The 14,396-nt window shown below is 40.2% G+C and overlaps 2 protein-coding genes across 3 annotated transcripts in view; one reads left to right on the top strand and one right to left on the bottom strand.

The window, feature by feature from the left end:
• Window positions 1–14,396, bottom strand: part of mtss1lb (MTSS I-BAR domain containing 2b) — a 72,755-nt gene that overhangs the window by 29,030 nt on the left and 29,329 nt on the right. The window lies entirely within an intron of this gene.
• LOC134863284 (E3 SUMO-protein ligase ZBED1-like) lies at window positions 8,977–10,670 on the top strand. The gene is made up of 2 exons (XM_063881725.1): window positions 8,977–9,610; window positions 9,788–10,670. The coding sequence occupies exons 1-2, from the start codon at window positions 9,173–9,175 to the stop codon at window positions 10,190–10,192; spliced, it is 843 nt and encodes a 280-aa protein (XP_063737795.1). The 5' UTR covers window positions 8,977–9,172; the 3' UTR covers window positions 10,193–10,670.

The raw sequence follows: 14,396 nt of genomic DNA, 5'->3' as shown, positions 1-14,396 counted from the left end.
GTACAGTACACTTACCTTTCAGAATATAAGAAAACTATTCAGTTAGTTTGAGTGATGAATGCAATGACGGTTTAATCTATATTATTAAATCATACCAGAGAGACATTTTTTATGTCCTGGGAGGCTTACTTCATTACTAATGAAAACATAAAGGGGCTCAGTCAATATGCACTTGGCTTAGGGATCAGAATGTAGCCAGTTGAGCTCTGGGACATTGATGAATTGCGGATCCAAATATTGGGGAAATACACAAATGATGTTTCACTTTTAAAGAAGACATATGCACAACTTTTCAGGTTCATATTTGTATTTTGTGCCACTACTGTCACATGCTGACATGCTTTAATGCTCCAAAAGGTCTTTATTGTTTCTCCTACTGCCTGTTATGATTGGTCAACCACTTAGAGATGTTCAACCCCTTAGCGTATCATGTAGAATGTGTTGGAGCAGTAGCTAATAAAAGCGCTAGTGGTACATCGTGATTTCACTATGATAATAAATCTAAATAAAACGTCTTTGTAGCATACATGCTATTTTTATATTACCACCATCCAAGTAGCTTGTGAATGGACCATTGGCCTCAACTGAGTTATTTACTCTCCAACGGCCATTGTAGTGTTTATTCCAATATCCTAATGATTGAATAGTTCTACATCTCATGTAAGAACATGCTAAGAACAGGAAACACTTCACTGGCTCTCATTGACCAATAGCATGACCGAATCAAAGGCAGCATGAGAAAAGATAAAAGATAAGATAAGATTTTTTTTAAACGATTCAGATGGTGATATAAGGAAGAAGAGGAAAATGGAGTCTTGGATGACTGTGCTTTTGTGTCTCTTGTGGCATAACAAGGATAGAGGATTAATGCTTAAGCAGGTAATGTTGCTGTTGCCAAGGTTACAGACGTCTGCAGGAAAACGCCCCTTTGTTCCCCTGACACCAGCATCTCGGAGGTGACACAGCAACAATAAGAAGACAGCAGAAAGCTAGAGACAAAAGATAGACTTGCGGGGCGAGACAAAGGAGGAGGTGATGAGGAGACAGATTAAAGAGAGGATGACAGGAAGATGCAGCAGAGAGACTGCAGCAGTAGCAGATAAAACTGAATAATTCATGAGGCCTAGATTCTCCTAGCACTTTGAAACCAAGTCAGGGATTGTGCCTTCCCAGACAACGAAGCAGACATTCACCATAGCCAAAACAAGCCACCGGTCTGATACAATGGCATCTACTCACACTGAAGTGTATTCCAGGATAAACTGTGTGCAGCCAACCTCAAATACCGCATGCTGGAGGAATGTATTACAGCATGAAACATTATACTTAAAAAACAAAGTGGTTTGGAAGGATTTTGATTGGAAAGAAGGCTCATAGATTTTATCATCGATAATGGAAATGAACAATTTGGTGATGAGCAAATCACATATGAGTGAAAGTATTTGTTAATGACGTGAATTAGACATAAGATAAGAAAATCGTATAATGTCCAGTATACAAGGAGAATCTGAACCCTGTTGCAACGTATCACAGCTTCCCAAGGCTAAGCTGTTGACTTGTGTGTTATTACAGCCTGTACATCAATTTTAAATGAGCTCACGGTGAGTGTGTTTACCTGTCTGCCTTCTGCTTAGATCAGAGGCAAGGGGAGGAAAGGTTTCTCCACAAGTAAAGACCTTGTGCTCAAACAAATGTAAAATATTAATGTGAGGCGTTCTCCCTGCTGAGCTCTATCCGCAACCAGAACAAATGAACAGATCTTGATAACAGGATTTGTAAATGGTCAAACAATGTTATAACAACTTTCCTCCAGTACATCATCCTTCCTTACCAAATGGTAGCCTTCATGTTGATATGGTCCGTTGTTTATGGTTTTGTAGCATTATTCTCTTGATAGTCAAAACTAAGTGATGAATGGTTAAAATCTTCTTTCTTAACTAGTTTTAGCAATTTGGTTGTATATTGAAAAAGACATTTAACCTGGTTATAACGTAACTGTTAATGATTTTGTACCATCTCAAACTGAGCATTTAAAACCTAAGACCAGCTAAATATGTAAAGCTAAAAGAAGACAGGAACATAGGGTAAGCCTGGAAGGAAATAATGCAGTATGAAAGTGGCAGAGAACAAAAGTACTGCAGCTTAAAAGTTTCTGAGTAGAATTAAAGCAGCATTTTGCTCTCAATGCCCTGCTCAGTTTTGCCTAAAGACCTTCATTAAAGTTATTTTCTTTGAAATGGTTGTGTCCTGCACTTACAATAGGTTCACCCTGCTCTGCTCTATAGTGACACTACTGTTTTTGTAGAACATTTTATGAATTTTAAAATAGCTTTTAATATTACAATTGTTATAATAAATGTTTGCCATTAACATTGGACATTCAAAGTCAGATTAAACCAGTCGTTCAACAATTTTACAACATAATTTCACACACACACACACACACACACACACACACACACACAACATTCCGGCTTTGACCCTTTGACCTCCTCCGTAGACCCATGACATTAGCAGGTCAAGGCTAGGTCACATCCTGTCAGAACACAACTCTCCAACCCAACTGCTATTGCCATGGTGACAGGAGGATACATTTGCCAATGACAGCTGTAACTGACACACGCTCTCAAGGCTAAGATTGATAACACATAGCAGAACATTTGAGACAAAAGTGGCATATATTGGTAATCATTTGCATTTAAATGTTTTGCCCCTAAGCCAGGATGTTTAATATTCACCAGAAACTGCAACCCATCATCCTGGAGATTGTGACCTAGAAGAGTGTACTCTGTGAAGAAGCTGAACAATCACTATTATGGTCAGCCTGGTTCATTTCCACAGCCGGTCAGTTCCTACCCCAGTGGTGCAGCAACAGGAAACAGAATAGCTTCCTGTATGCTATTTAATTCAAATATTAAGTACACTCTTGGTTCAGTCTATTGTGATCACCTGCTGCTTGACAGAACATTTACGTCATATAACCTATGATGAAATGACTTTTGATTTATAGGTTTAAGACTTAGACTGAGAGTGAACACACCACCACAACTAGAAATGTATGTGTTCTACTTTAAGGATAATCCACTTCTTATTTTGATGAGAAATCCAATCAATTGCTTGATGACACTTAAATTAAAAGAATTATCAAATGGCTTTGAAAGAACCTGCAAAGGTTTCTAAATACTTTCTGGTCTTATGAGAGCTGAGCCTAATGGCCTGTCATTCAGTGTACAGGAGCTTAAACTGTGAAGAATGAAAGCCTATTCATCCCTGATTATCTACTATTAATGTCTCAGAGTGTTCAAATTAGCCTTAAGAGGAACTAGCACATCAGGAGCTCTCTTATAGTTCTTCTTAGGTAGTACTTTCTTTCATTTTGTTTTTGAGTTGGGTAAAAATGTGTTTTCTATGTTTGATGTTTGCTTTCTGTTTTACACTACTAGATCCATGTAGTCATAGTAGTAGAAGCTAAATATCTGTTGTGTTAAAAAGAAATCCAAACCTTTTTTTTATCATCAGATGATAGCCTTTAGCATTTCATAGTAGAGATGGTACATAACCTACTGATGACAGAGAAATATTGGCAAAAAATGTTTTTGTAACTGATGAAAATGCGTAAATGCGTTATATAGTTTTCCATCTTTGTCCTTCTCTTTACTTTCTTCTCTTTATCTTTTTAATACTCACAGAATATTGTTGCAGGGAGAGAACTGAGCTTTCCTGTCATATGGGAATAACCAAACAATTTGACAGTTCAAAGCACTGACTTGAAAGTGAACAGAAGACATTAAACAGCAGGGGGTGTTTTAGGAGGGGTTCAGGAGTTCTCTGCATACTCAATCTGCACACTAATTCTCTTCTTGCTTATACACAGCTCAACTTATATATCAACTTCCTGTGTGATGCTCTCAACTTTCTGTTTCAACATCACATATATCGTTGGTCACCAAAATATGAGCCTGCAGTATTTTGTTCTGACCTGTAATTAAATATAACAAAAATGGCAGAAGCAATAGTGTTTACTTTATGCAGCCCTGACCCTTTTCCACTTCCTGTTGGAACGCTTATGTCTTGGTTCCTCTCCCTTAGCACACGCAGTATTGCATCCATCTATCTATGTATCTGTATCTATCTATCTGTCTGTCTGTCTGTCTGTCTGTCTGTCTGTCTGTCTGTCTGTCTGTCTGTCTGTCTGTCTGTCTGTCTGTCTATCTATCTATCTATCTATCTATCTATCTATCTATCTATCTGTAAATCAAGCTAGCTTACATCAGCTATCTAGTAAGCTAGCTTAGTTTACCTACCCATCTAACAAAGTAGCTAGCGAATGTTTGCTATCTAGCTAGCCATAGCCAAATGGATAGGTCCCGTAATTAAGATTGGAACAATTATTTAGTTATTTATTATGGTTAGACTTGTAGTGCAGACCTGTGTCTACCGTTCTGACAGTGAGACAGTGAGTCATACAGCCAGCACCTCCTCACAGCTACAAACATTGCTGTAAATTCTGAAATATACTTTTTTTTACATAAAGTAATCACATATTGGTAATCGAAACAGTTTGTTTCACGCCTGCAAAACTGCTTATTTGGCAAGTAACGGTTGATAAAGCTGGCTATAATATGCAAAGTATTGGCAAAAATGCTTTAACCAGAAGTTTTTACGCATAATACAACAATTCGGAAGTGCCCTTGAGAGAAGAGAGAAGACGAAGTACAAGGTGAATACTTTTCGTCATTTCCATCTCTTTTTCATGGGGGTTAACTAAATAAGGGTCCAACATCAAACCCAAAGCTAAGGAAAATGTGATAAAAAATCAATATGACACAGACCCATTAGTACCAAAAGACCTGAACGACCTACTGCCTGTAACTTCCTTACCGGCACACTTGAACCCACAAGTAGAGGGCACATTGGACACATTAAGACGCAGGATACTGTACAGTGAGTGTGCTGGTGTAATGGTTCAGAGTGGAGTCAGCTGGGCCTGGGAAAGCATGAAATTCTCTGGCTTTGATTACAGAGGCTTTAAACCTCTCTCACAGACTAACACACACATGAATATACAAACTGAAATTCAAATACACACTCTTTCCCCAGTGACCGAGGCAAAGCTGAACTGCACGCCTCCAGACAGCTAGGACATATTTACTCAAAAATGGGGGGGGGGGGGCGTTGCTGGCAAGGGACAGTTTCTGCTGCTAAAAATAGCAACACAGAAAGTGAAAGCAGAAAGGCCAGATTGTCCTGACATTACATCAGAAATTATGGGAAAAAAACACAAAGTGACGAAGCAAGTAAAGTTCAGAGGGACTTAAAAGGCATTGTTCTGGATCTGTCTCCCTGTCTGTGTTTGCCATCAACAATGTGTGTTGTTAAGCAAAAGGCAAGACGATAGAAAAAAAGAGTGCTATATAAACAATTCTGGCCTGATCTTAGCTAGCTGAGAGGTTTCACAATTTGGTCTTTCAGAATGCTATCCAGTCTGTCTTCAGTGTAGGTGCGAAGCAGCCGGAACACTTTTCTCTAGCACAAATTCAGCCGAATCGAGGGCTGTACGAAATATGTTGCGATGTGACAAAACATTTTCACCAAATGAAGACCTTTCAGTTACATTTTCTAGGTCAACATCATCCTTTTTGTAGCCAAAATGTTTGAATACAGCTGACATGTGTTCCTTTTGCAACCAACTCTAACTTTTCTGTTATATTTGATTTAGTCACGGGAAGTTTGAGCTAAGCAAGTTTACCAGCAAAAAAGTTATAGCATAGCATGTTTGAGTTCATTACACATGACTACACACATTACAATATCAATGCTGAATAATATATCAAGCAACCAGGATGTTACAGACCCTAAATAGGTTTACCAGACAGGTTAAAAATACAACTAAATGCGTCAACATAATCAGTGGCGTTTTTCGTTAAAAAAAAAAGGTTGAATTTGGAGAGATGCAAACACAGAATTTTAAACAGTTTTACAATTCCGCATTTCAAGTTTACTCCAAGAAAGAACGTTATTGCAAAGAAGAATCATATTCCAAAGTAAGGCTGTTGTTAGGATCAGGGTTTGGGGATAGCACCCACTCTTGGGTAGTGTTCCTGAGCAGGACAATGAATTCTGGATCTTTTTAAGCCATTTGTTAACATTATCATACAGTACATTTTAATTTCACATCCCCTTTACTCTGATCCAGCAACCTGACACTGAACTAGAATCAATGTAAAAGAAAATCCATCAGAAATACACCGTAGCAGCCTACCATTGATCTCCCAGCTTTCTTCTTATAAATATATATTAAAATCTGTACATCCTTTTGAACAGGGCAACATCTCAAAAATGTATCTGTTGATCATAATCTGGTAAGAATGCCAAACAGTAAACAAGGCCTCCTTTTTATGCCAGTGTTTGAGGCGGTGATTCGGCACTGTCTGGGCTTCCCAAACTCTGAGCACTCCATGATACAGGATCTCAAAGGGCTCTCAGTGCTCTTGCAACTGAAATTGTATCCACGTAATGTATTTTTGTCACCCTGTGTGTGTGTGTGTGTGTGTGTGTGTGTGTGTGTGTGTGTGTGTGTGTGTGTGTGTGTGTGTGTGTGTGTGTGTTAGGGCTGAACGATCTATCGTTTTGGACCGAAAATCGCGATCTCAGACAACGCGATTTTGGGATCGTCAAAGCTGCGGTTTTTGCTTGGTGCATATTAATAATTATGCAGTCCTCGTGCTGCGTTCTCTAGCTTGCAGAACTAGACAGCTAGCTAACAATTTGTCCTCTAATAAATAAAGTTGATGAACTCAAGCGAGGCAAGAAGTGTTGGTTTTTCTTCCATTTACTTTGTTCACCAAGCAAGTATTTATAAAGGACATTCGTTTTTTTTAAACTGAAAACAAACAGAAACAAAGGATACATAAATTTCACGAAGATAATATCACAGTACATAGCAGGTAGCATGATACCACGAGAGCTAGCATAGCTAAGTGACATTATCATAGAGCATGTAGAAACTAATATTCATCGTATATTCCTAATTATTTACATGGCATTGAATGTACTAACAAATGATAGACACTTACAGACTAATAATGTCCAAAGCTCACGCGTGAAAAGGTAGCTCTTCGAGGAGGAATTTCGGCAGTGGCTGAATCCGTGTGCTCTTCTAACTGAGGTCAACTCGTCAATGAAAAAGAAACTAAACCTGCGTGACTTTGTAAATAATACTGTCCACTAGATGGCAGTATTTCCCCACATATAAAACCCAAAGCTACCAAAAGCTTATGGAGGGCAGAACAATAATAATAATTTCGTCAATAATTTCACATGAATGCCCAAGGCTCTGTGTCAGCTACCGATCAGAAAGCTGCAGGCTGCGCGTGACCAGATCACGTGTTCGCCACCCAAGTCAGTGTGTAGCTCGTCATTCAATTTCAAGCATGGCTGAAGCAGGAGCAGAAGCGGAGCCGACGAAATTAATAGCAAAGAAAAACAGCACTTCGGTCATTTGGCAGTATTTTGGATTTGAGGCCACTGATGAACACCAGAAACAGGTGTTGTGCCAAACATGTCGTGTAAAAGTGGCTACATCGGCTGGCAATACCACCAATTTACATCGCCACTTGAGAATTCACCACCTGAACTTGTATGATGAGTGCATGGCGAAAAAGAACTGTGAAACATCAAGCAGCAGCGATACTTCGGCAAAACAGCCAACAACAACATCATTGTTTGCCAGTGTGACGCCTTATGAAAGAACTAGCCGAAGACACAAGGAGATTACCACTGCCGTAACGACTTACATATCGAAGGACATGGTGTCTGTAAACACCGTGACCAAAGACGCATTTAAACGTTTGCTACGCACAATGGATAAGAGGTATGTTCTGCCCTCCCGCACATACTTCAATCAAGTTGCCATCCCACAGCTCTACGCAGAATGTAAGGCCAAAGTTGTAAATGAGCTGGAAAACACGGAGTTTTATGCATCAACTACTGATCTGTGGTCAAGCAGAACGACCGAGCCCTACATGAGTTTGACCGTGCATTTCGTCAACGCCAACTTCGAGTTGTGTAGTCGCTGCCTGCAGACAGCATACTTCCCCACTGACCATACCGGGGAGAATATGGCCATGGGGCTGAAGGAGTGCTTGGCCAACTGGGGTCTAAAAGAAGAGGCCCAGACGTGCATAACAACAACAGACAACGCTTCAAATATGGTCAAAGCAATGGGACTTAACCAATGGACCAGACTGCAGTGCTTCGGACACAGGCTGCATCTTGCAATTGGTAAGTACAAGAATGTGTGTTTGTGCGAGTGTGTATGTTTACAAGGCTACTACAAGTGTGAGAGTTCGTATTATCTGGGGACGAAGCGCCGAGAAGTTTGTTGTCAAGCTGTCGTTAGCTGACCAACTGTTAGCACAATGCTACTTTAACATACTGTTTATCCTAGGGAGAAAAATGAACCCTTTCATCGGTAAACTTTGTGTGTGTGTGTGTGTGTGTGTGTGTGTGTGTGTGTGTGTGTGTGTGTGTGTGTGTGTGTGTGTGTGTGTGTGTGTGTGTGTGTGTGTGTGTGTGTGTGTATGTGTGTGCACGTTTTAAGGATTAGGGATTAGTGAGGCCATGTAATGTGTGTTTCGGTGCGAGGGGGAAACGTGTTTTTGGTACAATAAACAGCTAGCGTGTTTTAGTAGTAGCACATGTCAGGGTGGTGCAACATCAGCTGATGCCACTATACAGATTAAATGATTTTTTGGTTTTTAGTGGAATATCTAAGAAGCATATTAATTGCTGGTACATTAATTACCAATTACAAATTAATTTATGGGCAATAACTTACTGTGGTAGTACCACCTGAAGTGCTGCTAAAAAAAAACGTCATTGAACTAAATACATGACAACAGATGTAATCAATGGTATGTTATGAATACTGTGTTATGAGCTATCCTTATGGCTTTTCATACTGTAATACATGTAATGTTTTCCCCCAGAAAATGCTGTCAAAGATGAGCAAAGAATCAAACGGGCCACAGGAATTTGCAAGCAGCTGGTTGTGGTCTTCACTCACAGCTGGAAGAAGAAGGCGGCACTAAAACAGGCACAGCAAGACTTGAACCTACCTCAACAGTCACTGGTCACTGAATGTCCGACACGATGGGGCTCCCGGCAGAAAATGATTGGGAGGGTGTTGGAGCAGAGCAAGGCACTGTGCCAGGTTCTGTCTGAAGACAGGAAGACCCGGCACCTGGTCCTCACTTGGCAAGACACAGATGTCCTTGAATCTGTAAACAATGCCCTCGGTCCTCTTCAGGAGTTCACAGACGCCCTCTCAGGTGAGGACTACGTAAGCGTGTCATACCTGAAGCCAGTGCTCCATCTCCTCAGAACAGCAACGCTTGCTGAAACTGACCAGGACACGAATCTCACCAAGGAGATCAAATCAAGAGCTCTCCACTACATTGAAGAGAAATACAGCGACCCAGTGACACAGGAGCTCTTGGACATCACATCCTTCCTTGATCCAAGATTCAAGAAGAGCTACATAAGTGAAGAGAATGTCCCATACATCAAAGACAGAGTGAAGATGGAAATGGAACAGGTGGCACAAAAGGTAAGCTTTCCTTTTTCTTTGTTGTTTCAAAATAAAACAAAGTTGTATTTGTGTTTTTAATTTTTAATTTTTGAACTATACTCTACTGACATTTTAAACTTTTAGACAAAATGCCTCGTTGGTCTTAATCACAACTGATAGCAAAACATTGATGCCTCTTATTACTGTGTGTTGCAGGAGCAGAGGGCTTGTGTCACAACCCATCCCATGCCCCTGAGTGCAGAAGAAGAACCACCATCCACCTCTACAAAGCGAAAGCGGTCACTGGGCAGCTTTTTCAAGACCAAGGCGGTCCCTGCTTCCTCTACTGTGCAGTTGGAGGATATCATTAAAGCAGAACTGGACAACTACCTCATAACTCCTACCATTGATGGAGAGCAAGATCCACTGGCCTGGTGGAGAGTGCACAATGTCAACTTCCCATGGCTTAGCAAGTTGGCTCGTAAGTACCTTTGCATACCAGCAACGAGTGCACCATCAGAGAGACTGTTCAGTGCCAGTGGCAATATTGTCACTTGTCAGCGTGCAAGTCTGAAGCCAGCAAAGGTTGACATGTTGGTTTTCTTGGCCAAAAATCTCTGAAGGGATGAAGGGGAAGATTGATTTTTGTTGTTGTTCTTCTGCACCTTACCCTGACATGTCTTTGTTCCATTAAAAAGGTGTTCACTCTTTTTTACTTATCTTTTGTTTACAGACTAGATGTTAAATAATGGAACCAGTTGGACATCTTTTGTTGATGAGGAAAATGTATTTTTTTAATTATTATTATTATTTAGTTTAACTACCTTTACATTTCACTTCCTCTTGCCACTTTATTTGAAGAAGCACAGGTTTCTGAATAAACGGGTTGAATATCTGTAACTGCTGCTGATGTTGAGGTTCATAAGCTAAATCCTTTGAGCCATTTTGCACTACTTTTAAGATAAGACTTCTTTTTTTGCTCAACTTTGTTGTTACACTGAAACTTGTTTAAATAAAAAAAATCGTGGAGAAATCGAAATCGCAATCTCTGCCAGAAAAATCGCAATTTCAATTTTTTCTTAAAATCGTTCAGCCCTAGTGTGTGTGTGTGTGTGTGTGTGTGTGTGTGTGTGTGTGTGTGTGTCCAGTATCACATGTTGAGAGGGTCAGCTGAAAACATAGTAGCCGCTGGGCACCATGCTTGCTTGGCAATTACAACAGTTCAATAAGGATAACATATAACTTTGTATATGTAGTGTAATCCCCCCCCAAAGTATTTTTCAATGCAGCATGATTTTTATTAGTTAACGGTTTTATTTGCAGGAAAAAGAAGATAAAGCAGGGTTTGCATTAAGGCATAGGTAACTTGTGATTGATGTATGTCAATTTTTTGTTACAGATCTTTAAACCTTTCAGTCTATTTTCAGTTTATGGAAGTTAAGGCTTGAGTTCTAAAGTTGTCTTAATCAGTGTTGTGTCTAGCTCAACCCTTTCCATTTACTTCCAAACTTGAAGCTTCAAAACCGCAGTCTACAAACCAATTGGTGTCTACTTCAACTTTATATGTCTATTATCTTCAGAAAAAAACACTATAGGAATACTCAAGAGTTATAAGACAAGACCGATAGCAATGCCAAGGTGTCTCCATATGGATCTGGAGCCAGCAGCATGTCTCTCTCAAGAATGATGAAAGCATTATTTCATTATATCACAAGCTCATATGTCTGTTCCTGATGCAGCAGACGTGACCTTTAAAATGTAAGGTTTTGACCTGTAATAATATGTTCTTGTCAGACATTTGATTGAGCAAAACAAGAAATACAATGCTAGGTCAGGGGTCAAGAAACACTCCCTTTAGGTGTTGAGAGGAATCAGTGTTTTGCTCAAGGACACTTGCAAGGTTGATACTCACCAATGTAAGGGCTTTGATCAGACTGTTCCATCATTTTTTTTTGTTGACAGTATTATTTAGACAGTGATGAGGGAATGATGAAGCTTCAGTCAAGTCAGCTGGTATTTCTTAACATGCATTCTAGGAGAAAAGCAATTAAGAAAGAAAGTCTCCCACACACACATTGCACGAAGCCCTGGGGTCGACTGCTCGTCATGGTTTCCTCACACATTGCTTTGCGTGTAGAGCACATACAGAGGCTTGGAAACATGACTTACATACACGAACATGCACTGCGTGAAAAGGTGTTTGGAATTCACTGCTCATCCACCCTCCATGTCACCCATTACACACCGCCGCAGGAGCGCACATTGCTACTGAAAAAACGGCTCCACATATGCCGATGTGCATGTACATTACGGACAAACATTCTCACACGGACCTAACAGTACTCGCACGTTTATATGCACAATGCATTCCACAGATGGCATTCACTGTAACAAGCAGCGCGCCATCTGCATAGACGCGTCATATGAGCTGCTCGGGGGCAAGAGAGGGTGCGTCAGGACAGCCAGGATTATACACACACAGGGGCGCCGCCAGAAATCTTGGGCCCCATGAAAGATTTCAATTTAGGGGTGAAATGATAATATCATACATAATTCGAGGATTTTTTATAGCAAATCACAAATAATTTGCTTATTTTAACAGATCAAATGATTTATTTCATTTCAAAAACTTAAACAAGACAATACTATTAAAATAATATTGATAGCCCTCAAAGGGCCCCTGTCAGTGTTGGGCCCTTAGAATCGTCCTAACCTTCCCCCCCTGGCGGCACCCATGTACACACATACCGTTATAAATGGATATTAACCCCTATTGCAATTATAATGCCCGTTTAATCTCAGACTTATACATCCCTCAGAGTCTGACAAACCAATACACATGTGATTTGAATTATAGGAACCTTTAATGCCGGAGCAACCATTAAAGATTGAAATGGTTTTTTTTGCATGCTAGGTTTTTAAATCTTGCCAGTCCATTTGTTTGTGGCTTCCAGCAATTATGGTTGGAAATAAAGCCTAGTCTCTCTGGAAGTAAATCAGAATTTAATATGCATATAATGTTGTAGAGGCATAACCAGTAAGAGCTGTTTTGTCCGACCAGAATTAGACAGGGCTGTGCTGAGTCACACACTGCAGTGGACTAAATATAGCATTGTGGGAAACGTAGTTTGGGCTGAATGCATGTTCCTCCTCCTCTGACCCCTCTAGATGAAGCATCTAGGAGGACGGGATTGGAGGAAAATGAGCAGAATGATGGATGACAACTCTGTATGCCTTTTAATTAAGACATACAGTAAAGTCAGGGAAACATGAAATACTCCTTCTCTGTCTGTCTTACTACCTCACACCCATACGGTCAGAAGGTGACAGTGTGTCCCTGAGAACACTTTGGTTTTGAGCAGACTGGCTGGCAGGAAGTCAAGTAACTGTGGGAAACACTCTGCCTCTGTCTCTGTCTAACAGCTCCTCCATGCAGCTTCCAGCGACTTTCAAGAGAACTGTTAACACAAAAGCAGATAACTAAATACAGAAGTGTTCCCACCACCAGTGAATAAACTGCCTTTTTGTGCATGATGGAGACTGCAGAGAAATACTCAGCAAATTGTGTTTCCCAACAAGCATTTAACTGAATCACACAAGATGACCTTGAGTTGAGATTCATTTTCTGTCGCACAATTAAAATAATGTATTGTAAGTTATTGTAAGTGTTCCTATTTAAGAACAAGTCTGTGAGGAGGAATGTTCTACCCTTTTGTCAGAAAAAGATGCCCCAAAACATGACATACATCTGTGTGGGCTACTGTTGCCATAGCAATGCACCCATGGCAGAACTGAAGCAGATAGACAGAGATGAGGCGTAGAGGACAAAATGAAAGAATAAAAAGGATGCGCACGGCTACCTGTAGACACTTTGGCAACATGAAGGACAAATAGAAGCACATTTGAAGCAAAAATGACGTATGATGAATATGAAATATCGTGAATATGCCAGAATACGGCTTCTTCTCTGTAGCTGCAGGGCATTGAAGAGGCAAGGCAAGGCAAGTTTATTTATACAGCAATTTTTAGCACACGGCAATTCAAAGTGCTTTACAAAACAAAATACACAACATTGAGAAGCAAATGCAGCAGAAACAAATGAAAAAAATATCATTTAAAAACAGCCCTTAAGAAGCAAAGATAGTGGGATAAAAACAACAGGTATGAAAAACATTAATAAAAGCCACACTGCAGCGTGACATATGAACAGCTCAATCAAAAGCAGCGGTAAAAAGATACGTTTTCAGTCTGGTTTTAAATTAGCAAGAGTTGTAGCTGACCTGCAGGTTTCTGGGAGTTTATTCCAGATAGTGGGTGCATAAAAGCTAAACGCTGCTTCTCTTTTTTAGTTTTCACTCTTGGGACAGAAAGCAGACACAACCCAGAAGACCTGAGACTCCTGGATGGTTGTTAGCTTGGCAGGAGATCGTTAATGTATTTAGGGCCTAACCCATGTGATCCTTTATAAACCAGCAGCAGTATTTTAAAATCAATTCTTTGACTCACAGAAAGCCAGTGTAAAGACTTCAGAATTGGACTGATGTGGTCCACTCTCTTGGTGTTAGTGAGGACTTGAGCAGCAGCGTTCTGAATAAGCTGGAGCTTTCTGATCGGTTTCTTAGTGAGACCTGTGAAGACACCGTCTACTGAAGATGGTAGTATGGACTAGTTTTTCTAAATCCTGCTCTGTCATTAGTCTTTTAATCCTAGATATGTTCTTCAGGTGATAGTAGGCTGATTTAATAATTGCTGTAATTTGACTGTTGAAGTTCAGGTCTGAGTCCATAACCACACCTAGATTTCTTGCCTTATTTGTTGTATTGAG

Source organism: Eleginops maclovinus, chromosome 4 (genome assembly GCF_036324505.1).
Source record: "Eleginops maclovinus isolate JMC-PN-2008 ecotype Puerto Natales chromosome 4, JC_Emac_rtc_rv5, whole genome shotgun sequence".
In the NCBI taxonomy this organism is placed as follows: domain Eukaryota; kingdom Metazoa; phylum Chordata; class Actinopteri; order Perciformes; family Eleginopidae; genus Eleginops; species Eleginops maclovinus.
This window is presented reverse-complemented; position numbering and strand designations above follow the sequence as displayed.